Source organism: Cebidichthys violaceus, unplaced genomic scaffold, assembly GCF_023349555.1.
Source record: "Cebidichthys violaceus isolate CVI_PGR_0920_01 unplaced genomic scaffold, fCebVio1.0.p SCAF_3, whole genome shotgun sequence".
Taxonomy (NCBI): domain Eukaryota; kingdom Metazoa; phylum Chordata; class Actinopteri; order Perciformes; family Stichaeidae; genus Cebidichthys; species Cebidichthys violaceus.
In genome coordinates this window covers 22889076-22905282 of record NW_027176483.1, presented here as the reverse complement: position 1 = coordinate 22905282, position 16207 = coordinate 22889076, and the positions used below count along the sequence as shown (strand labels likewise).

At 47.9% G+C, this 16207-nt stretch overlaps 2 protein-coding genes across 3 annotated transcripts; both read right to left on the bottom strand.

The window, feature by feature from the left end:
- Positions 1–545: 545 nt before the first annotated feature.
- On the bottom strand, positions 546–14736 carry btbd10a (BTB (POZ) domain containing 10a). 2 transcript variants are annotated; one of them, XM_068723910.1, is made up of 8 exons: positions 14572–14736; positions 8225–8475; positions 7773–8094; positions 7421–7523; positions 4332–4452; positions 2816–3013; positions 2326–2436; positions 546–1562 (listed from the first exon to the last, which is right to left on the bottom strand). In XM_068723910.1, exons 2-8 carry the CDS (start codon positions 8424–8426, stop codon positions 1090–1092), a joined length of 1530 nt encoding a protein of 509 aa, XP_068580011.1. In that variant the 5' UTR covers positions 8427–8475; positions 14572–14736; the 3' UTR covers positions 546–1089. The 2 variants fall into 2 exon arrangements, with proteins under 2 accessions (XP_068580011.1, XP_068580010.1); XM_068723909.1 differs by lacking the exon at positions 14572–14736 and adding an exon at positions 12219–12649.
- A 227-nt stretch (positions 14737–14963) lies between these two features.
- On the bottom strand, positions 14964–15773 carry pth1a (parathyroid hormone 1a). The gene is made up of 2 exons (XM_068723791.1): positions 15690–15773; positions 14964–15593 (listed from the first exon to the last, which is right to left on the bottom strand). The coding sequence occupies exons 1-2, from the start codon at positions 15770–15772 to the stop codon at positions 15329–15331; spliced, it is 348 nt and encodes a 115-aa protein (XP_068579892.1). The 5' UTR covers position 15773; the 3' UTR covers positions 14964–15328.
- Between the last annotated feature and the right edge of the window lie 434 nt (positions 15774–16207).

Sequence of the window (16207 nt, the reverse complement as noted above, 5' to 3'; positions counted from 1 at the left end):
GTCTCTGGTGCTACTTTAAAGGTTTAAACTCCAAAACAATATTAGTATTGTTCAGTTATAACTATTAGATTAACATGCAACTCATTTAATAAGGTAATAATCGTCACATAATGTAAGAAAACCACGAGCACATGACCTAATGAGATCTGAACATAATGAAGTAAGTTATCACAATATGAGAAATAAGATAAGCAAAAGGAACCCTTCATGTCTAAGAATTGCTGCATTCATTTATTGTATTTAATTATTCCAGAATAATGTAAACTAGAAGGCTTCCTGTGCTTTAAGAACATGGATTATGGTTATGGGCTCATGATGTTTTTACCTTATGAGCTGCTCCATGCTTAATGAAATGTTGACGAGTCATCACACATGGTGTCCTGGTTGTTGTGGTGAGAACGTTCCTCTCCAGCAGTCTGCTCTGGACCCAGTGCAGGTTCTCCATCCTATCTAATATGAAAATCTATGAAGACAAACCTAGATGCAGACAGAGACGTGACACCGGAGGACACCTCTAGAGACGGACTGAAATAAGGAGGCAGGTGTTGTGAACAGCATTTATTAGAAAACATGGTGTCCAACATGTCCTCTAACTCTCTGTGGTGAGGAACCTTTGCAGAGTCTCAGAGACGGTCAGCAGGACGCAGACCGGAGAGGAGCCGCAGAGCGAGGACGAGGACTCAGAGGACAGAGGGACTGTGGAAAACTAGAAGCCACACACACACACCTTCAGATCATAACTCACTCCAAGTAACGGTGGACTACAAAGAGGCACTGACACACACACACACACACACACACACACACACACACACACACACACACACACACACACACACACACACACACACACACACACACACACACACACACACACACACACACACACACACACACTTCATCTTCAACGCTGTGTGCTTATGGCTGCTGAAGGCCAATCGGGTGCCTGTGCTATGGAGCCTCTCTTCCAGAGGAACTGTGTCGAGCGCCCTACGTGTTGTGGAGGGACTGTACCGTCTACAGTCCCAGGACATGGTTCCACTCGTAGTTCAGTGTCAGTGCAGTGGTCTTGGTGTGACCTCTGCAGCCTCATGCAGAGGGTGAGGGGGTGTCTGGGTCTGGCTCGTAGTGGTAGGTGGCCTGAGTGTAGGTGCCGCCGTGCTGCTGGTTGCTGTGGGGTAGACCGTGAAGAGCGTCCCGGGCCTGCTGGTTGGGACCGTCGTAGCCTTGCGGTAACTGGGGGCCCGCAGTGTTCTCTGGCCCCTGTCCGAGCGCCTGCTGGTGGGGGTCGCCGGCACCCGGCGGCTGCGGCAGAGTGTCCAGCTCGTCCACCTGCGGCCCCGGAGGCTGCATGACCACCAGCTGGTCCTGGGGGATGTCCGCAGCGGCCGCGGCCAGGTTGGTGCTGGACTTGGACTTCACGCACTGGAAGTCCACGTGGCGGCTCTTCCCTTCCTCCTTCTCCCAGGACATGCGGATGAAGGGACGCTGGACGTAGTTATAGATTACCTCTGGACGGCCTCCGGGACGCCGCTTCACCTTCTCTTTGTAGGTCGGATACCCTGGAGACAACAGACGGAGAGAACCACCACAGCAGCTACAGAAGGTGTGTTCACTACAGGAGGAGACAGACAGCTACAGAGGGCGTGTTCACTACAGGAGGAGACAGACAGCTACAGACGGTGTGTTCACTACAGGAGGAGACAGACAGCTACAGAAGGTGTGTTCACTACAGGAGGAGACAGACAGCTACAGAAGGTGTGTTCACTACAGGAGACAGACAGCTACAGACGGTGTGTTCACTACAGGAGACAGACAGCTACAGAAGGTGTGTTCACTACAGGAGACAGACAGCTACAGACGGTGTGTTCACTACAGGAGACAGACAGCTACAGACGGTGTGTTCACTACAGGAGACAGACAGCTACAGAAGGTGTGTTTACTACAGGAGGAGACAGACAGCTACACAAGGTGTGTTCACTACAGGAGGAGACAGACAGCTACAGAAGTTGTGTTCACTACAGGAGGAGACAGACAGCTACAGACGGTGTGTTCACTACAGGAGGAGACAGACAGCTACAGAAGGTGTGTTCACTACAGGAGGAGACAGACAGCTACAGAAGTTGTGTTCACTACAGGAGGAGACAGACAGCTACAGAAGGTGTGTTCACTACAGGAGGAGACAGCTACAGAAGGTGTGTTCACTACAGGAGGAGACAGCTACAGAAGGTGTGTTCACTACAGGAGACAGACAGCTACAGAAGGTGTGTTCACTACAGGAGGAGACCGTGTGACTGTAAACAGTGTTTAACAGAAGAACCGTACCTTCTATTCCCAGTCGGATCTTCTTCAGTCCTCGGTCCTTCAACACGGACTTGGCCACGTCTCTGTTCTCGATGTACTTGAAGAAGCGGTACAGTTTGGTGCTGTAGATGACTGGAGAGGAAAAGAGGAAGTCAACTCATGGATCCTCTACATGGACCCTCCACATAAAGAGAGTCTGTACCCTCTGAGCTCTGAGCCCAGGTCTAGAGTGTTTTAAAAAGGTCAGTGACGTCCTGAGACGCTGTAGATTCTACAAATGGAGCAGATGGTGCACAAGGAACTTTGTGAAGAACATACAGTGGTGTTTCCTAAATGTGGGCAGCCTTCATCAAGATACCTTCTTCAGTGAACAGACGCTAACCTCACCTCTAAAAGGCTCCTTCACGTTTTTACATTTTCTTATGTTGCAGCCTTAAAGTAATTCCATTCAACACGCCGTAGTGGGTTTTAGTAGAGAAAAGTGAAATGTATTGCAGATGGAGTATCTTACTCTGAGAGTACTCCTCTCCCATCTGTGGAGGGTACTCCTCATCCCAGTCCACCACGTCGTCGTCGGTCAGCACCACCACGTGACACTCCCTCTCTCCGCTCTGCGCGCTGGCCACCATCAGCGGCAGCACCATCTCCTCCAGGTAACACTCGAACTGATGGCGGGCCCCGTCGTTAGACAGCTCGTGCATCAGGGCACCTGAGGGGGAACCGAGAGGCCGTTGGTGAGGAGAGGGAGGACAGGATGTAGGACATTGAGGACAGCCAAGTACAACAATATTTCTTTCTACTAAGCACTGTGGTGGTTTTATCCAGATGATATGTTAAATCATCAGACTGAACAGCAGTGGGCCGAGGATTGAACCGAGTGCAACACCCAGTCTAGTGTTTCAGATGGAACTACAGTTACAGTTAAAGAACTCACGAGTTAGGCTCACCTTTCTCTACCTAAATACTTTAACGCTTATAAATGCAAAAACAAAGAGAGAGACATTGAGTAGAGGCTCAGTGAGGCGTGTGCCAGCTCAAGCAGGTCATGTGACAAAAAAGACGAAGAAGAAGAAGAAGACTGCCGGGCAGTAAACATAAACATGGATGTAAACAATGCATTTCCTCCACTATAGTACATCTTCCTCTGGAAATTTCAGCACCAGTTACTACCTAAATATGACCCGTTTAGAGCTGTAAATAGAATATCTAAATATTATAAGAGCTAAATATAATAACTTAGAATATACAAAAGGTTTATATGTACAGCCTTCATGTGCCCAGAGTGTTGGTAGAGACCTGCTCGCTGGTTTGTTATGAGGCTGGCTGCATAACAAGCATTACATCTCACAGCTAATCATGACCTACTTAGAGCCACACACACACACACACACACACACACAGCAGCCTCCCACACACACAGAGAGAGGCACCCCCCCACCACACACACACACACACACACACACACACACACACACACAGCAGCCTCCCACACACACAGAGAGAGGCACCCCCCCACCACACACACACACACACACACACACACACACACACACACACACACACACACACACACACACACACACAGCAGCCTCCCACACACACAGAGAGAGGCACCCCCCCACCACACACACACACACACACACACACACACACACACACACACACACACACACACACACACACACACACACACACACACACACACACACTGAGCGGTCACTACATGGCCGTTCCGTGGAACACTATGTCGTCACGGCTACGTCAAATATGACTTAATGTGACTTAATCAAACCACACTGATGTAAACAAGCAGGCCTGTCTCAATATATTCATGTTTACAATTTACATTAGCAGCTGCGGTAAATGCTGTAGATAAAAGCAACGATATCGTGGACATGATGTTGCTCATGTATTGTAAATGAGAAGAAGTTAGCAGACGGTGAACACGACCTGTGAACAGAAGCAGCAGTCAGTGTGCAGCTCCACACAGAAACCCCATAGAGTCCGGCGGCAGCAGAGCTACTCACTGAGGTCTCTGCACTTGATGGTGCTGTAGTTGAAGGAGATGCAGAGGTAGTCACATGCCTCCCTCAGCTCGGGAATGGAGACGCCGTCGGGGCAGCGGATTATCCCCGACTTGTAGTAATCCTGCCATGTTCAGCGGCGCGCACGACACACACACACACACAGAAGAGCGAGCGGAGCGGAGGGCGTTCACGCACACACACAAGCATGGGGGAAAAACAAGACGCCATTATTGATGCTGCTTCAGTCACACGGGCGAGAGAGAGAGAGAGAGAGAAAGAGAGATAGAGAGAGAGAGATGGATGAGGAAAGGGAGGGATGGAGAGTGAGCTGTGGTGAAAGTAACACCCAGCGACGTCACAGGCAAGAGAGAAAGAGAGAGAGAGAGAGACAGAGAGAGTGAGAGAGAGAGAGAGAGATAGAGCTGTGATGAAAGTATCAACCAGCGACGTCACAGGCAAGAGAGAAAGAGAGAGAGAGAGAGAGAGAGAGAGAGAGAGAGAGTGAGAGAGAGTGAGAGAGAGAAAGAAAGAGAGAGAGAGAGAGAGAGACAGAGAGAGCTGTGATGAAAGTAACAACCAGCGACATCACAGGCAAGAGAGAAAGAGAAAGAGAGTGAGAGAGCGAGAGAAGGGGGAGGGGGGGAGAGCAATGGGGTGATGAAAGCGTCACTTTCCCTCCGGTCTCTGTCTCTGTGAGACTCTCTCCATGGCTGCAGCAGCGACACATGAAGTGTTCACATATAACGCTTCAGGAATACTGTTTGTTGGAGGAATGGTAAAGAGTAAATGGACTGTAGTTCTTTTCTCGTCTCTTGACCATTCACAGCTCTTTAACACTGTCACCATTCACCCATTCATACACTGATGACGGGGGCTAGCATGCAACATCGTAGGCACAGCCAAGGGAGCAATTTTGGGGTTGTGTGACACATGGACATGGACTAGCAGAGCCGGGGATCGAACCACCGACCCTCTGATTGAAGGACGACCCGATTATGCGGCGTCGGTTACAAAGATAATACTGAGTCAGTTCCAGCAGACGGGATGCTAGAGATGAGGGTTGTAGTAAGATGGTAGAGTGAACCTGGCTCCACTCATGACCAGTCTCTGTACTGGTTCTGTTGTTCTCCCATGAACAACAGTACTTCCTGCCAGCACTAATGAGCATCTCTGAGCACTGGCTGCTTTCACTACTTCACTGAAGGGTCCATCTGTAGGTCATGACAGAGTGTTTGGACTTCAGATACATACATGAGCTTAAAAATGATTTATAGTTAAGGCCGGCTCAGGTTTATAGTTAGGGCTGGTTCAGGTTTATAGTTAGGGCTGGTTCAGGTTTATAGTTAGGGTTGGTTCAGGTTTATAGTTAGGGTTGGTTCAGGTTTATAGTTAGGGTTGGTTCAGGTTTATAGTTAGGGCTGGTTCAGGTTTATAATTAGGGCTGGTTCAGGTTTATAGTTAGGGCTGGTTCAGGTTTATAGTTAGGGCTGGATCAGGTTTATAGTTAGGGCTGGATCAGGTTTATAGTTAGGGCTGGTTCAGGTTTATAGTTAGGGTTGGTTCAGGTTTATAGTTAGGGCCGGTTCAGGTTTATAGTTAGGGCCGGTTCAGGTTTATAGTTAGAGCCGGTTCAGGTTTATAGTTAGGGCCGGTTCAGGTTTATAGTTAGGGCCGGTTCAGGTTTATAGTTAGGGCCGGTTCAGGTTTATAGTTAGGGCCGGTTCAGGTTTATAGTTAAGGCCGGTTCAGGTTTATAGTTAGGGCCGGTTCAGGTTTATAGTTAGGGCTGGTTCAGGTGTATAGTTAGGGCTGGTTCAGGTTTATAGTTAGGGCTGGTTCAGGTTTATAGTTAGGGCTGGTTCAGGTGTATAGTTAGGGCTGGTTCAGGTTTATAGTTAGGGCTGATTCAGGTGTATAGTTAGGGCCGGCTCAGGTTTATAGTTAGGGCCGGTTCAGGTTTATAGTTAGGGCTGGTTCAGGTTTATAGTTAGGGCTGATTCAGGTGTATAGTTAGGGCCGGCTCAGGTTTATAGTTAGGGCCGGTTCAGGTTTATAGTTAGGGCTGGTTCAGGTGTATAGTTAGGGCTGGCTCAGGTTCTCCGTGGACCAGCCCCTAGATAAGCTGCTATAGACCTAGACTGCCGGAGGACTTCTTAGGATACACTGAGCTCTGGATAAAAGCGTCTGCTAAATGACTGTAATGTAATAGCAGCTAATGTTGCTGTGTGTTGCTAGTAGGCTACATGTTTACGTTTGTCAGCTAGTTCAAAGCTCAAACAAAGTGAGCATGAGAAGTAAAGCAGCTTCGTGAGGAGAAATGTCCCAGAGAGGAGCAGCACAACTGGTTAAATGTGACCACTGGCATGAACTCATCACATGCACATTAAACCATCACAGTGATACCTGTCATCATATTTAAACATCAGAAGGTTGATCGGTGATTCATACTAACAAAAGATATGAATGATTTTCATGAGTCTCACTTTAACTCCACGGTGGACATGGCACAAACTCCTCAGACACATTATCTCACGTTTCTTAGAATAAAAAGCTCTTTTGGGAAGCTTTGTGTTCTTTCTATTAACATGGTTCTGGGGTGACTATATTTATATACATCATCATGTACAACTGATTCCCAACAGGACAGAAGAAATACATCTAATTTTCAAACGTGGAAGTCTAATGATATAACTGAAGAGAAAAAAAAATGTAAACGGTCTGGCAGAAAAATGCACATGGTGCCAAAAGTGTTCTTGGTAATTACGGCCCAGATCTTAAAAGCCCAGACGGTGATTAACACACGAGGCAAAGCCCCTCCCCCCCCGTCAGTACAAGCAGTACTGATGGAGCAGTGGGGTGGAGGAGTAGAGAGGAACAGAGAAATAGAGGTGCTAGTTAGTGAGATGCATCTTGTGGAGATGGGTGGGAGAACTAGAAGGTGCGTAGAACATGGAGAGATGCAGTCTCAGGAGGGTTCTGAACTCACTGGGAACAAGAGGAAGGAGAATAGAACGGAGAAGAAATGTAGAAACAGCATAGTGTCCATAGAAAGAGTGTGTAGAGCTGTTCTGATGAACAACTGAACTCACCAGAATGGCTCTGAAGACGGTGGAGCTGATGCCGTCGGCCACCTCAAACTCCCCTTTCTCATTGGGTCGTGTAAAGTTGTTGTCCCACCCAGAACCGAACATCCTGAAACGAGCAACAGACGGGTGTTTCTTCAGCGTGTGGTCACAGCGAATAGAACAGATCCACAGGACGGCGATTGGTCATGTATTCATATTGCTGCTGCTTGTTTTATGTTCTAACATGTGCGCATTAAAGACGTTGAAGACATTAAGACTCATCGGAGACCGTTTACCATTTTATTCTTCAAACATTTTCATGCATTCTATATCATCCCAAGTAATTGTGCAGTGAAATCATCGTCTCAGACGTTACCTGCCCAGCATAGTGTTTGGTTGAGCTGTGAAGATGGCAGGGTCCACCACAAATCTGGTATTGTCCACGATGAGCGTAATTCTCTCTCCCAGCCTCAGCCCACTGCGATGCCCCTCTTTACTGCTGAGGTCATACACATAGATCATATCGCACGGTCCGGGGCCCGGCGTCTTTGCGTGGTGGTCTGCTCCGGGAGGACCCAGGGGCCGAGGAATGTGTCCCCCGATCAGGGCCCCACCAAAGTGAGAATAGGGAATAGAAACCCTGGGAGGACGAGGACTGGAGGACCTGGAGGACGAGCCTCCATCGCCACGTTCACGGTCTGTGGGAAAGAAGAGGACACATGAATGCCAGTGGAGCTTCCAGTCTCTCTCTCTCTCTCACACACACACACACACAGTTGGGAGGCTTTGTAATTTAGACAACAACACGTCTTCTTCTTTTCTCCTCACCATGCTGGCGAGTGGGAGAAGTGACATTCCTGATGCAGGGCGTCAGCTGGCTCTCCCCTCTCTCATGGGAGGAGTCACGCGAGCGGTCGCTGGAGCGTCTCCGTTGGTCCCGGTAATGTTCGGCTCCTCCTCCTCTTTCTCTGGCCCCGCCTCCGGCACCCCCGCCTCCGGCAGCACCGCCGCCGGCACCGTACAGACTCATGGTGCCGACCTGCTGCTGGTCCAGTACTGACAAACCACACTGCCGCTCACTGATGGAGAGAGGACAGCACACAGAGGAACTCCGTAATGAACAAGAATATTGTGGGCAACGCTTGGTTCAAATTGTTCTACAGCAAAGAGATCTGGTGCAGAGGGTTTTAAAGGTGAAGATGACCCAGATGACGCAAGTCCAGGTGATTCTTGAGACTTTTAGGGTCGTATATGATGATGTTTGGGTCGCAGACAGCCTGGAGAGAATTATGAATATTCCAAACTGCCATAAATGTTTGACAGGATCACGACTTCCAGTCCGAGTGGGATGACACTGCTGATCCAACAGAAACCAAAGCACCAACGCATTTCATGCAACGATGAAAGAGAGAGATTAGAAGCTCTCCAGGCACACACGTTCAAGGACTTATTATTGTCGTCGTTATACAATGAAGGACTGGACGATGAAGTGTAGCGCGCGCGCACACACACACACACACACACACACACACACACACACACACACACACACACACACACACACACACACACACACACACACACACACACACACACACACCATTAGAGTGTGTATCCATGTGAAACTATCTGGAGGAAGCAGAACTCACTTAGGTACAGCGCAAGGACACTCAGCTGTTTACCTCGGCTTCTCCAGAGGTTCAGGACTGACGTAACGACCGGTGCACCTCGCTTCGGAGCAAGTGATGCTTCCTGGAGGAGTTTGTGTAATCCAGACCAGCAGCCCGGAGAGTCTGCCCTCCAACTCACAATGGATTTAAACACACACTCCTGTGCATGCATTAATGCATTAATGCACAGGAAACACATACACTCATGGAATCACCTGAGAACCATTCAAGAAGGAATGTGAATTTTAGTTTTCTAATTTCCATAAACACACGCACACGCACACACACACACACACAGTGTCGAACGACGGTGTAGTTGTGTTGATAAACGACGTGTAGTTGTGTAGATGAATGATGGTGTAGTTGTGTTGATGAACGACGGTGTAGTTGTGTCGATGAACGACGGTGTAGTTGTGTCGATGAACGACGGTGTAGTTGTGTCGATAAACGACGTGTAGTTGTGTCAATGAACGACAGTGTAGTTGTGTCGATGAACGACGGTGTAGTTGTGTCGATGAACGACGGTGTAGTTGTGTCGATGAACGACGGTGTAGTTGTGTCGATGAACGACGGTGTAGTTGTGTCGATGAACGACGGTGTAGTTGTGTCGATGAACGACAGTGTAGTTGTGTCGATGAACGACAGTGTAGTTGTGTCGATGAACGACGGTGTAGTTGTGTCGATGAACGACAGTGTAGTTGTGTCGATGAACGACGGTGTAGTTGTGTTGATGAACGGCAGTGTAGTTGTGTAGATGAACGACGGTGTAGTTGTGTCGATAAACGACAGTGTAGTTGTGTCGATGAACGACGGTATAGTTGTGTCGATGAACGACAGTGTAGTTGTGTCGATGAACGACGGTGTAATTGTGTCGATGAACGACGGTGTAGTTGTGTCGATAAACGACGTGTAGTTGTGTCGATGAACGACGGTGTAGTTGTGTAGATGAACAACAGTGTAGTTGTGTAGATGAACGACGGTGTAGTTGTGTCAATGAACGACGGTGTAGTTGTGTTGATAAACGACGTGTAGTTGTGTCGATGAACGGCAGTGTAGTTGTGTCGATGAACGACGGTGTAGTTGTGTCGATGAACGACAGTGTAGTTGTGTCGATGAACGACGGTGTAGTTGTGTTGATAAACAACGTGTAGTTGTGTTGATGAACGACAGTGTAGTTGTGTCGATGAACGACGGTGTAGTTGTGTCGATGAACGACGGTGTAGTTGTGTCGATGAACGACAGTGTAGTTGTGTCGATGAACGACGGTGTAGTTGTGTTGATAAACAACGTGTAGTTGTGTAGATGAACGACGTGTAGTTGTGTTGATGAACGGCAGTGTAGTTGTGTAGATGAACGACGGTGTAGTTGTGTTGATAAACGACGGTGTAGTTGTGTCGATGAACGACGGTGTAGTTGTGTTGATAAACAACGGTGTAGTTGTGTTGATAAACGACGGTGTAGTTGTGTTGATAAACGACGTGTAGTTGTGTTGATGAACGACAGTGTAGTTGTGTTGATGAACGACGGTGTAGTTGTGTTGATAAACGACGTGTAGTTGTGTAGATGAACGACGTGTAGTTGTGTTGATGAACGACAGTGTAGTTGTGTTGATGAACGGCAGTGTAGTTGTGTCGATGAACGACGGTGTAGTTGTGTTGATAAATGACGTGTAGTTGTGTAGATGAACGACGTGTAGTTGTGTCGATGAATGACGGTGTAGTTGTGTAGATGAATGACGGTGACAGTGTAGCTATCTGATCAACGGTGTTGAGCTTATGACATGTGATGGTGACCCTCTACTGTAGCCCACCATGAACCAAAGAGCATCTCAAAGAGTGAAGCCCTGACCGACAACTCCCCGAGGACACAGAGGATTTAGAGCGTTTACACCGAATAGATCATATCATCAGTTCGTTATTGAACCAGCTTTAGTGTTTTATTTGATGCACCGAGCCCAGTGGGCTGACATCTGAACATCTGGACCAGCTGACCTTGCTGCTTGTTGAGGCGTTCTCCCTCAGTACCGGACCGAGGTATTTTAAATGTATGTTTCCACTGGTCACTTAAAAACAGGTTGAAAGATACTAAAGTCAACCTTTAGCTTCAGAAACCAGAGTATTTATAACATGTCAGCTTCACAGCAGACTGGCAGTGTCCTTGAAGACAAGGGTCACCATAACACACACACACACACACACACACACACACACACACACACACACACACCACTGAAGACAACATTGACTCAATGAAGTAATGTGGCTGAGAGGAGACTGATTGTAATACGCATGTATTTACTCTATAAAATGCATCTTTTATCTCCAGTGGGATGTTTAAATAAATGGCTGGCAGAACATGTCATCATCAACACAGAAGCGGGTCTATCAAGGCAAACAGAGCAGCAGGGCAGAGGAACTAAGGGCAGAGGAACAAAGGAAGTGAGGAGGCAACATTTCACTCAGGGCAGGCAGCTCCTCTCATCTTTCACGTGGCAATGCACATTTACAGCAGACAGAGCTCACACAGCCAGGAGAACATGATGGGGGTAATATTTCAATTGTCCAATTTACCGTTAATGCCCCCCCACACACACACACACACATATATATCACAATCTCCATCTTTTTCTGCTGAGGTCAGCGTCCTGAGGTGCTTACAGAAGCACGTTCAAGGTGTGAAATACAAGTGGAGTGCGCCAACGCGTCTAAGACACGATGAGTCGGATAAGGATGCAGGGCGTCCTGGCAGTCTATTAAAAGCATGGAGCGAGAGCCCCGAGGGGTGAGGGTCCCATCTATTATTTAGGGGCTTCAGACACCAACACACTGACGGGCAAGGGCAGAGGAGCCGCTCTCTGCTGCAGTCTGTGCGGACACCCGTCCAAACGACGCACAACGCTGCATGTGAAACGTTACAGACATGAAGAGCATCCTGTCTGTGTTTACATCTTTAAGGAATAGCGAGGGGATCTCTCACATCACGGCTCACCATTAGATATCACGGGATCACTCGAACAGCCGGTTCTCTAATGAGTACCAGAGTCAGACGAGTCCCATCAGGACCGCACGGTCAGCGGGGTTCTTTCTAGGTCACTATAATAATAATCGGCGCTAACATCACAATGACGGAGCTAAAAGCTCGCGGTCACCTACCGGTCGGTATCGGAGGGCCAAGTGAAGACAAAGCAGCAGGGGATGAGCTGCGGGATGACAGCGGCACAGAAGCCCCGCGAGCCGAAGAACAAAGCGGGCTCTCCGGCGGCTTCAGCATCCTCGCTCATCACTTTCCAACTTCACCAGCATCGTTCCACAAACGAAACCCGGGATTTCAACTCGCTGCTACAAGAGAAGAAAATAAAATCCACCGCTGCGACCGAGAGCGTTGAATGTGTCCGCGCAGCGGCTCGTCGTTCAGAGTCACCGGAGGACCTGGAACTGTGAATGGCCGCGTGCTCCACTGAATCACAGCGATGCTGCCTTCACGTGCTCCCCGTAAGCTCCCACTTCTGAGTTCTCCGTTAGCTAGCGATGCAATTCACTGACGGTGGTCGTTAATTACAACAAAACACATCCTACGGCGGGGTTTCTTTAGAGCAGTGTCTCACAACAAATATAATAATAATAATAATAATAATAATAATAATAATAATAATAATAATAATAATACAAAACGAAACAAATGTTGTGAAAAAATGATAAAAAAATATTCTAGCCTGCTACTGAACGCCTCTTCAAACTCCACACGGGGAACATGTTTTGGAAAAGGAAACATATAGCATTTGTTATGTAAGAGATATAAATATGTATTTGACATTCGTCTTACATCCAGATTAACAGAAGGCTACCAGTAATCACACATGTATTAAAGTTCACCAAAGTAAGATCACTGAGGTCACACATGTTCCCCCAATCTTCTCTGATCCTTCAGCATCAATATTGCAAGTACAACATGTAATATGTCCTCAACATGTTATTACATAACTCTCTCTCACTTATGTTAGTATCATCAAGAGTCAAAACAGCAGTAGGTGCTGAGATAATGTCTGCATCTCTCCCAGATGAACGGACCACTGTGAGGTACTAAAGGACCAGGATCCCTGCCCACTAATGAGATCCAGGACAGATGTGGGACTGAACACCTTCTGAGACCGGATCCTGAGCGTCCTGATGGGCAGACCTCAGGCTGTGTGGATACTCCCTGTTCACTTATGACTGCATGCCCCCCCCCCCCCCCCCCCCCCCCCACACACACACACACACACACACACACGCACACGCACACACGCACACACAGCTCCAACACCATCGTGAAGTCTGCTGACGGCGGTGATGAGAAGACCTCCAGAGAGGAGGTCAGAGTCCTGACATCTGGGTGCCAGGAGAACAACTTCCATCTCAACATCAGTGAAGCAAAGCAGCCGACTGTGGACAACAGGAAGTGACAGAAGTGATGTCCGGCACCACCAGGAGCAGCTTCACCCCACAGGACATAAGACCTTTACTTGCATGATTTTGTTATATGCATACTGAATTAGCATCGTCGGAGAACACCTAATATTTAAGATGTTCATCGCCATCATCTGCTACTCTGCAAATGTCCTACATATGGAAAATAACTTGACAAGACTAGAGGTATCATCAATCATCCCTTTGGTCCCTCTTAACTCCCACGGGATGAGATGGAGCCATCGACAGGTCGCCTCCAGCTCCACCAGCTTTTCTCTTAGAGTATAACAGATGAAGCACAGAGCGGGATTAACCATCGGACCATCTGTCTGTACGACAGCACCAGTCCGTCCACTGACACCCAGAGGGCTGTTTGAGCGACTCAAACGATACGGAACGACAGTCTCAGCACGGACCTCAAAGAACCGCACATGTCTCATGTATACCGTGCTTTGTCAAATGAATGCGTGCGCAGACAACGTTACACGTAGACTCGTGTTCAGAGAGCTTGTTCTCCGCGTGGTGTCACGTTAACTTAGTAAAGCCCAGCACGCGTTCATGTTCGCTGAGCTACATGAAGAGAAACACGAGACAGGTCCAGACATGTTTCTGGATGCTTGCTCGTGCTAGACAGACCCCGGTCATACTGTCTGGAGGCCGGTTACAGTCCAACAGAACCTCTACTGACGGTACCGTGTAGCAGCACGGACCTCTACTGACGGTACCGTGTAGCCTTACCGTTACATGTCTCCGTAGTACCGTTGAACAGATGAAGGGAATACACGAGCACACTTCTTCTGTCTCGTACATCAATTCTCCGATATTCTGATGTTGATTACCTACCGAATACAACTCGGTGCCGTTCTTGCGTTTAAAGTGATTTGTATGTTTAATTCAGCGTGAAGCAATAAATCACTCAACACACAGCAACGTTAACGCGGCTCAGGGGATTTGAGACTGTTCGGCTGGTAACCGATAGGTTAGGCTAACGTTAAGCTAACGTTAAGCTAACGTTAGCCCGCCCGGGCTCCACGAACAACGCGTTGAAACGCTCCTTTACCTCCTCGCGCTACATGCTGAGTGGATGTTCAGTCCACGAGCCGCGACAGTCCGCCGCGCGACCACCTCAGTACGTGTAGGACAACAGACCCGTTCTCCCGGAAGCCCCCCAGCGTCACGAGCTGGCGTTAGTTACCGCTACACCTGGCTCTGGACCCTTTGTTTTGATTCGGGAGGAGCGGAGTTCGCGTGAATCATATCGCGAGACTATCGCACATCCTATAAGGGCCAGCCCTCCACGCGTGCGCACCATAAACAGGACATGCAGAATAATCTATTTTAGTATAACTGTAGAGAACAGTCGGCCTACATGTCTGAATGTAATAACCAATTAAAACAGCATTATTAAAAGACATTTAAATCACGTTTTATTTTCATCTACACACGCCTAACACATACATATAATACAATACAAATATACAAAACAGTGTTGGTCCAACTCTTTATCGCCTTCAGTTTGATGAAGTAAGTCGCTTTACGGGTGGTGTACACCACCACCTGTTAAATAAAAGTGCATGTACACAACGGGGAAGCTTGCCTTTAGCAGTTTCATAAATAACAAGTTGATAAATAAAACGCAAGTAAATAATATAGATAATGTAAAATAAATAAAATAAAAGAACATCCTAATAAAAGCCGGACCCATTCAGACAACTAGCTTCAAACTAAAATACACGAAATGGACAAAAATAGAAAGTGGCCTAAAATTCTGTGAGAGGGTGTTGGAAATGTTGAAGATGAAATACAGTCAACCAAAATCAGGACTGCTTTGATTTGAGGAGATTCTCCAATAAGTTCAAAGCCAACTGAATCTCCTCCGGTGTCATGTCGCTCAGGTCGGGCAGCTCTTCGGGGCGCAGTCTCCTCCTCGGTCGGCCGGCCTCCCCGATGCTGCCCCATGATGTCGGGCCGGTGTGGGCGCCCTGGAGCTGGAGCCTCATCTGCAGCCACTGTCGACGCTCCTGCACCTGCTTGAGCTCCCCGAGGTCGTGCATGAGCTGGACCTCACTTACCGTCCTTTTCCTGCACACAGGAGCACGACAGAAGGGGCGTTTCATTAACGTGTAGCGGTGAAGGTGATCTTAATTGATGAATAGAGGCGAAGGAGGAGAGGGTTACCTTAGGGGGCGCCCTTCACTGAGAGCGAGGAGGTGCACGATGCAGAGCGAAATGAACACGTTTTTATAGTCCAGATTGAGCATGTTGAAGCGTGATGATCTGTTGAAGAAACGAACTTCATAAAAATCATTACAAAATCATTCATGACTATGTGGCAAAAAACACTAAATAACTGAATTTGAAAATGTCCTTCAAGCCTTGTGTTAAAATAAGTATGGAATAAATGAATCTATTAAGTTCGTTTGTTTGTTTTTATTGTTGAAACTCTTATAGCTTGAACACTCAAATATCGTGACAATAATATTAGAATGAATAACAGAATAAAGTTGAGTTGAGGTGCAGTAGAACTCTGAAGCAGGACGTACCTGGTGGTGGCTACCAGCCTAGGGAGTGAAGTCGTCTGGTTTGGGGGTTAGCTCCTATCAGTGCTTTTATAGCCCCTGGGCCAGCCATTGATGAGCTTCCCTCATTACTGCTGCTGATGTCACACCTCCAGCTGGGGGGGGGGGGTCAGAATG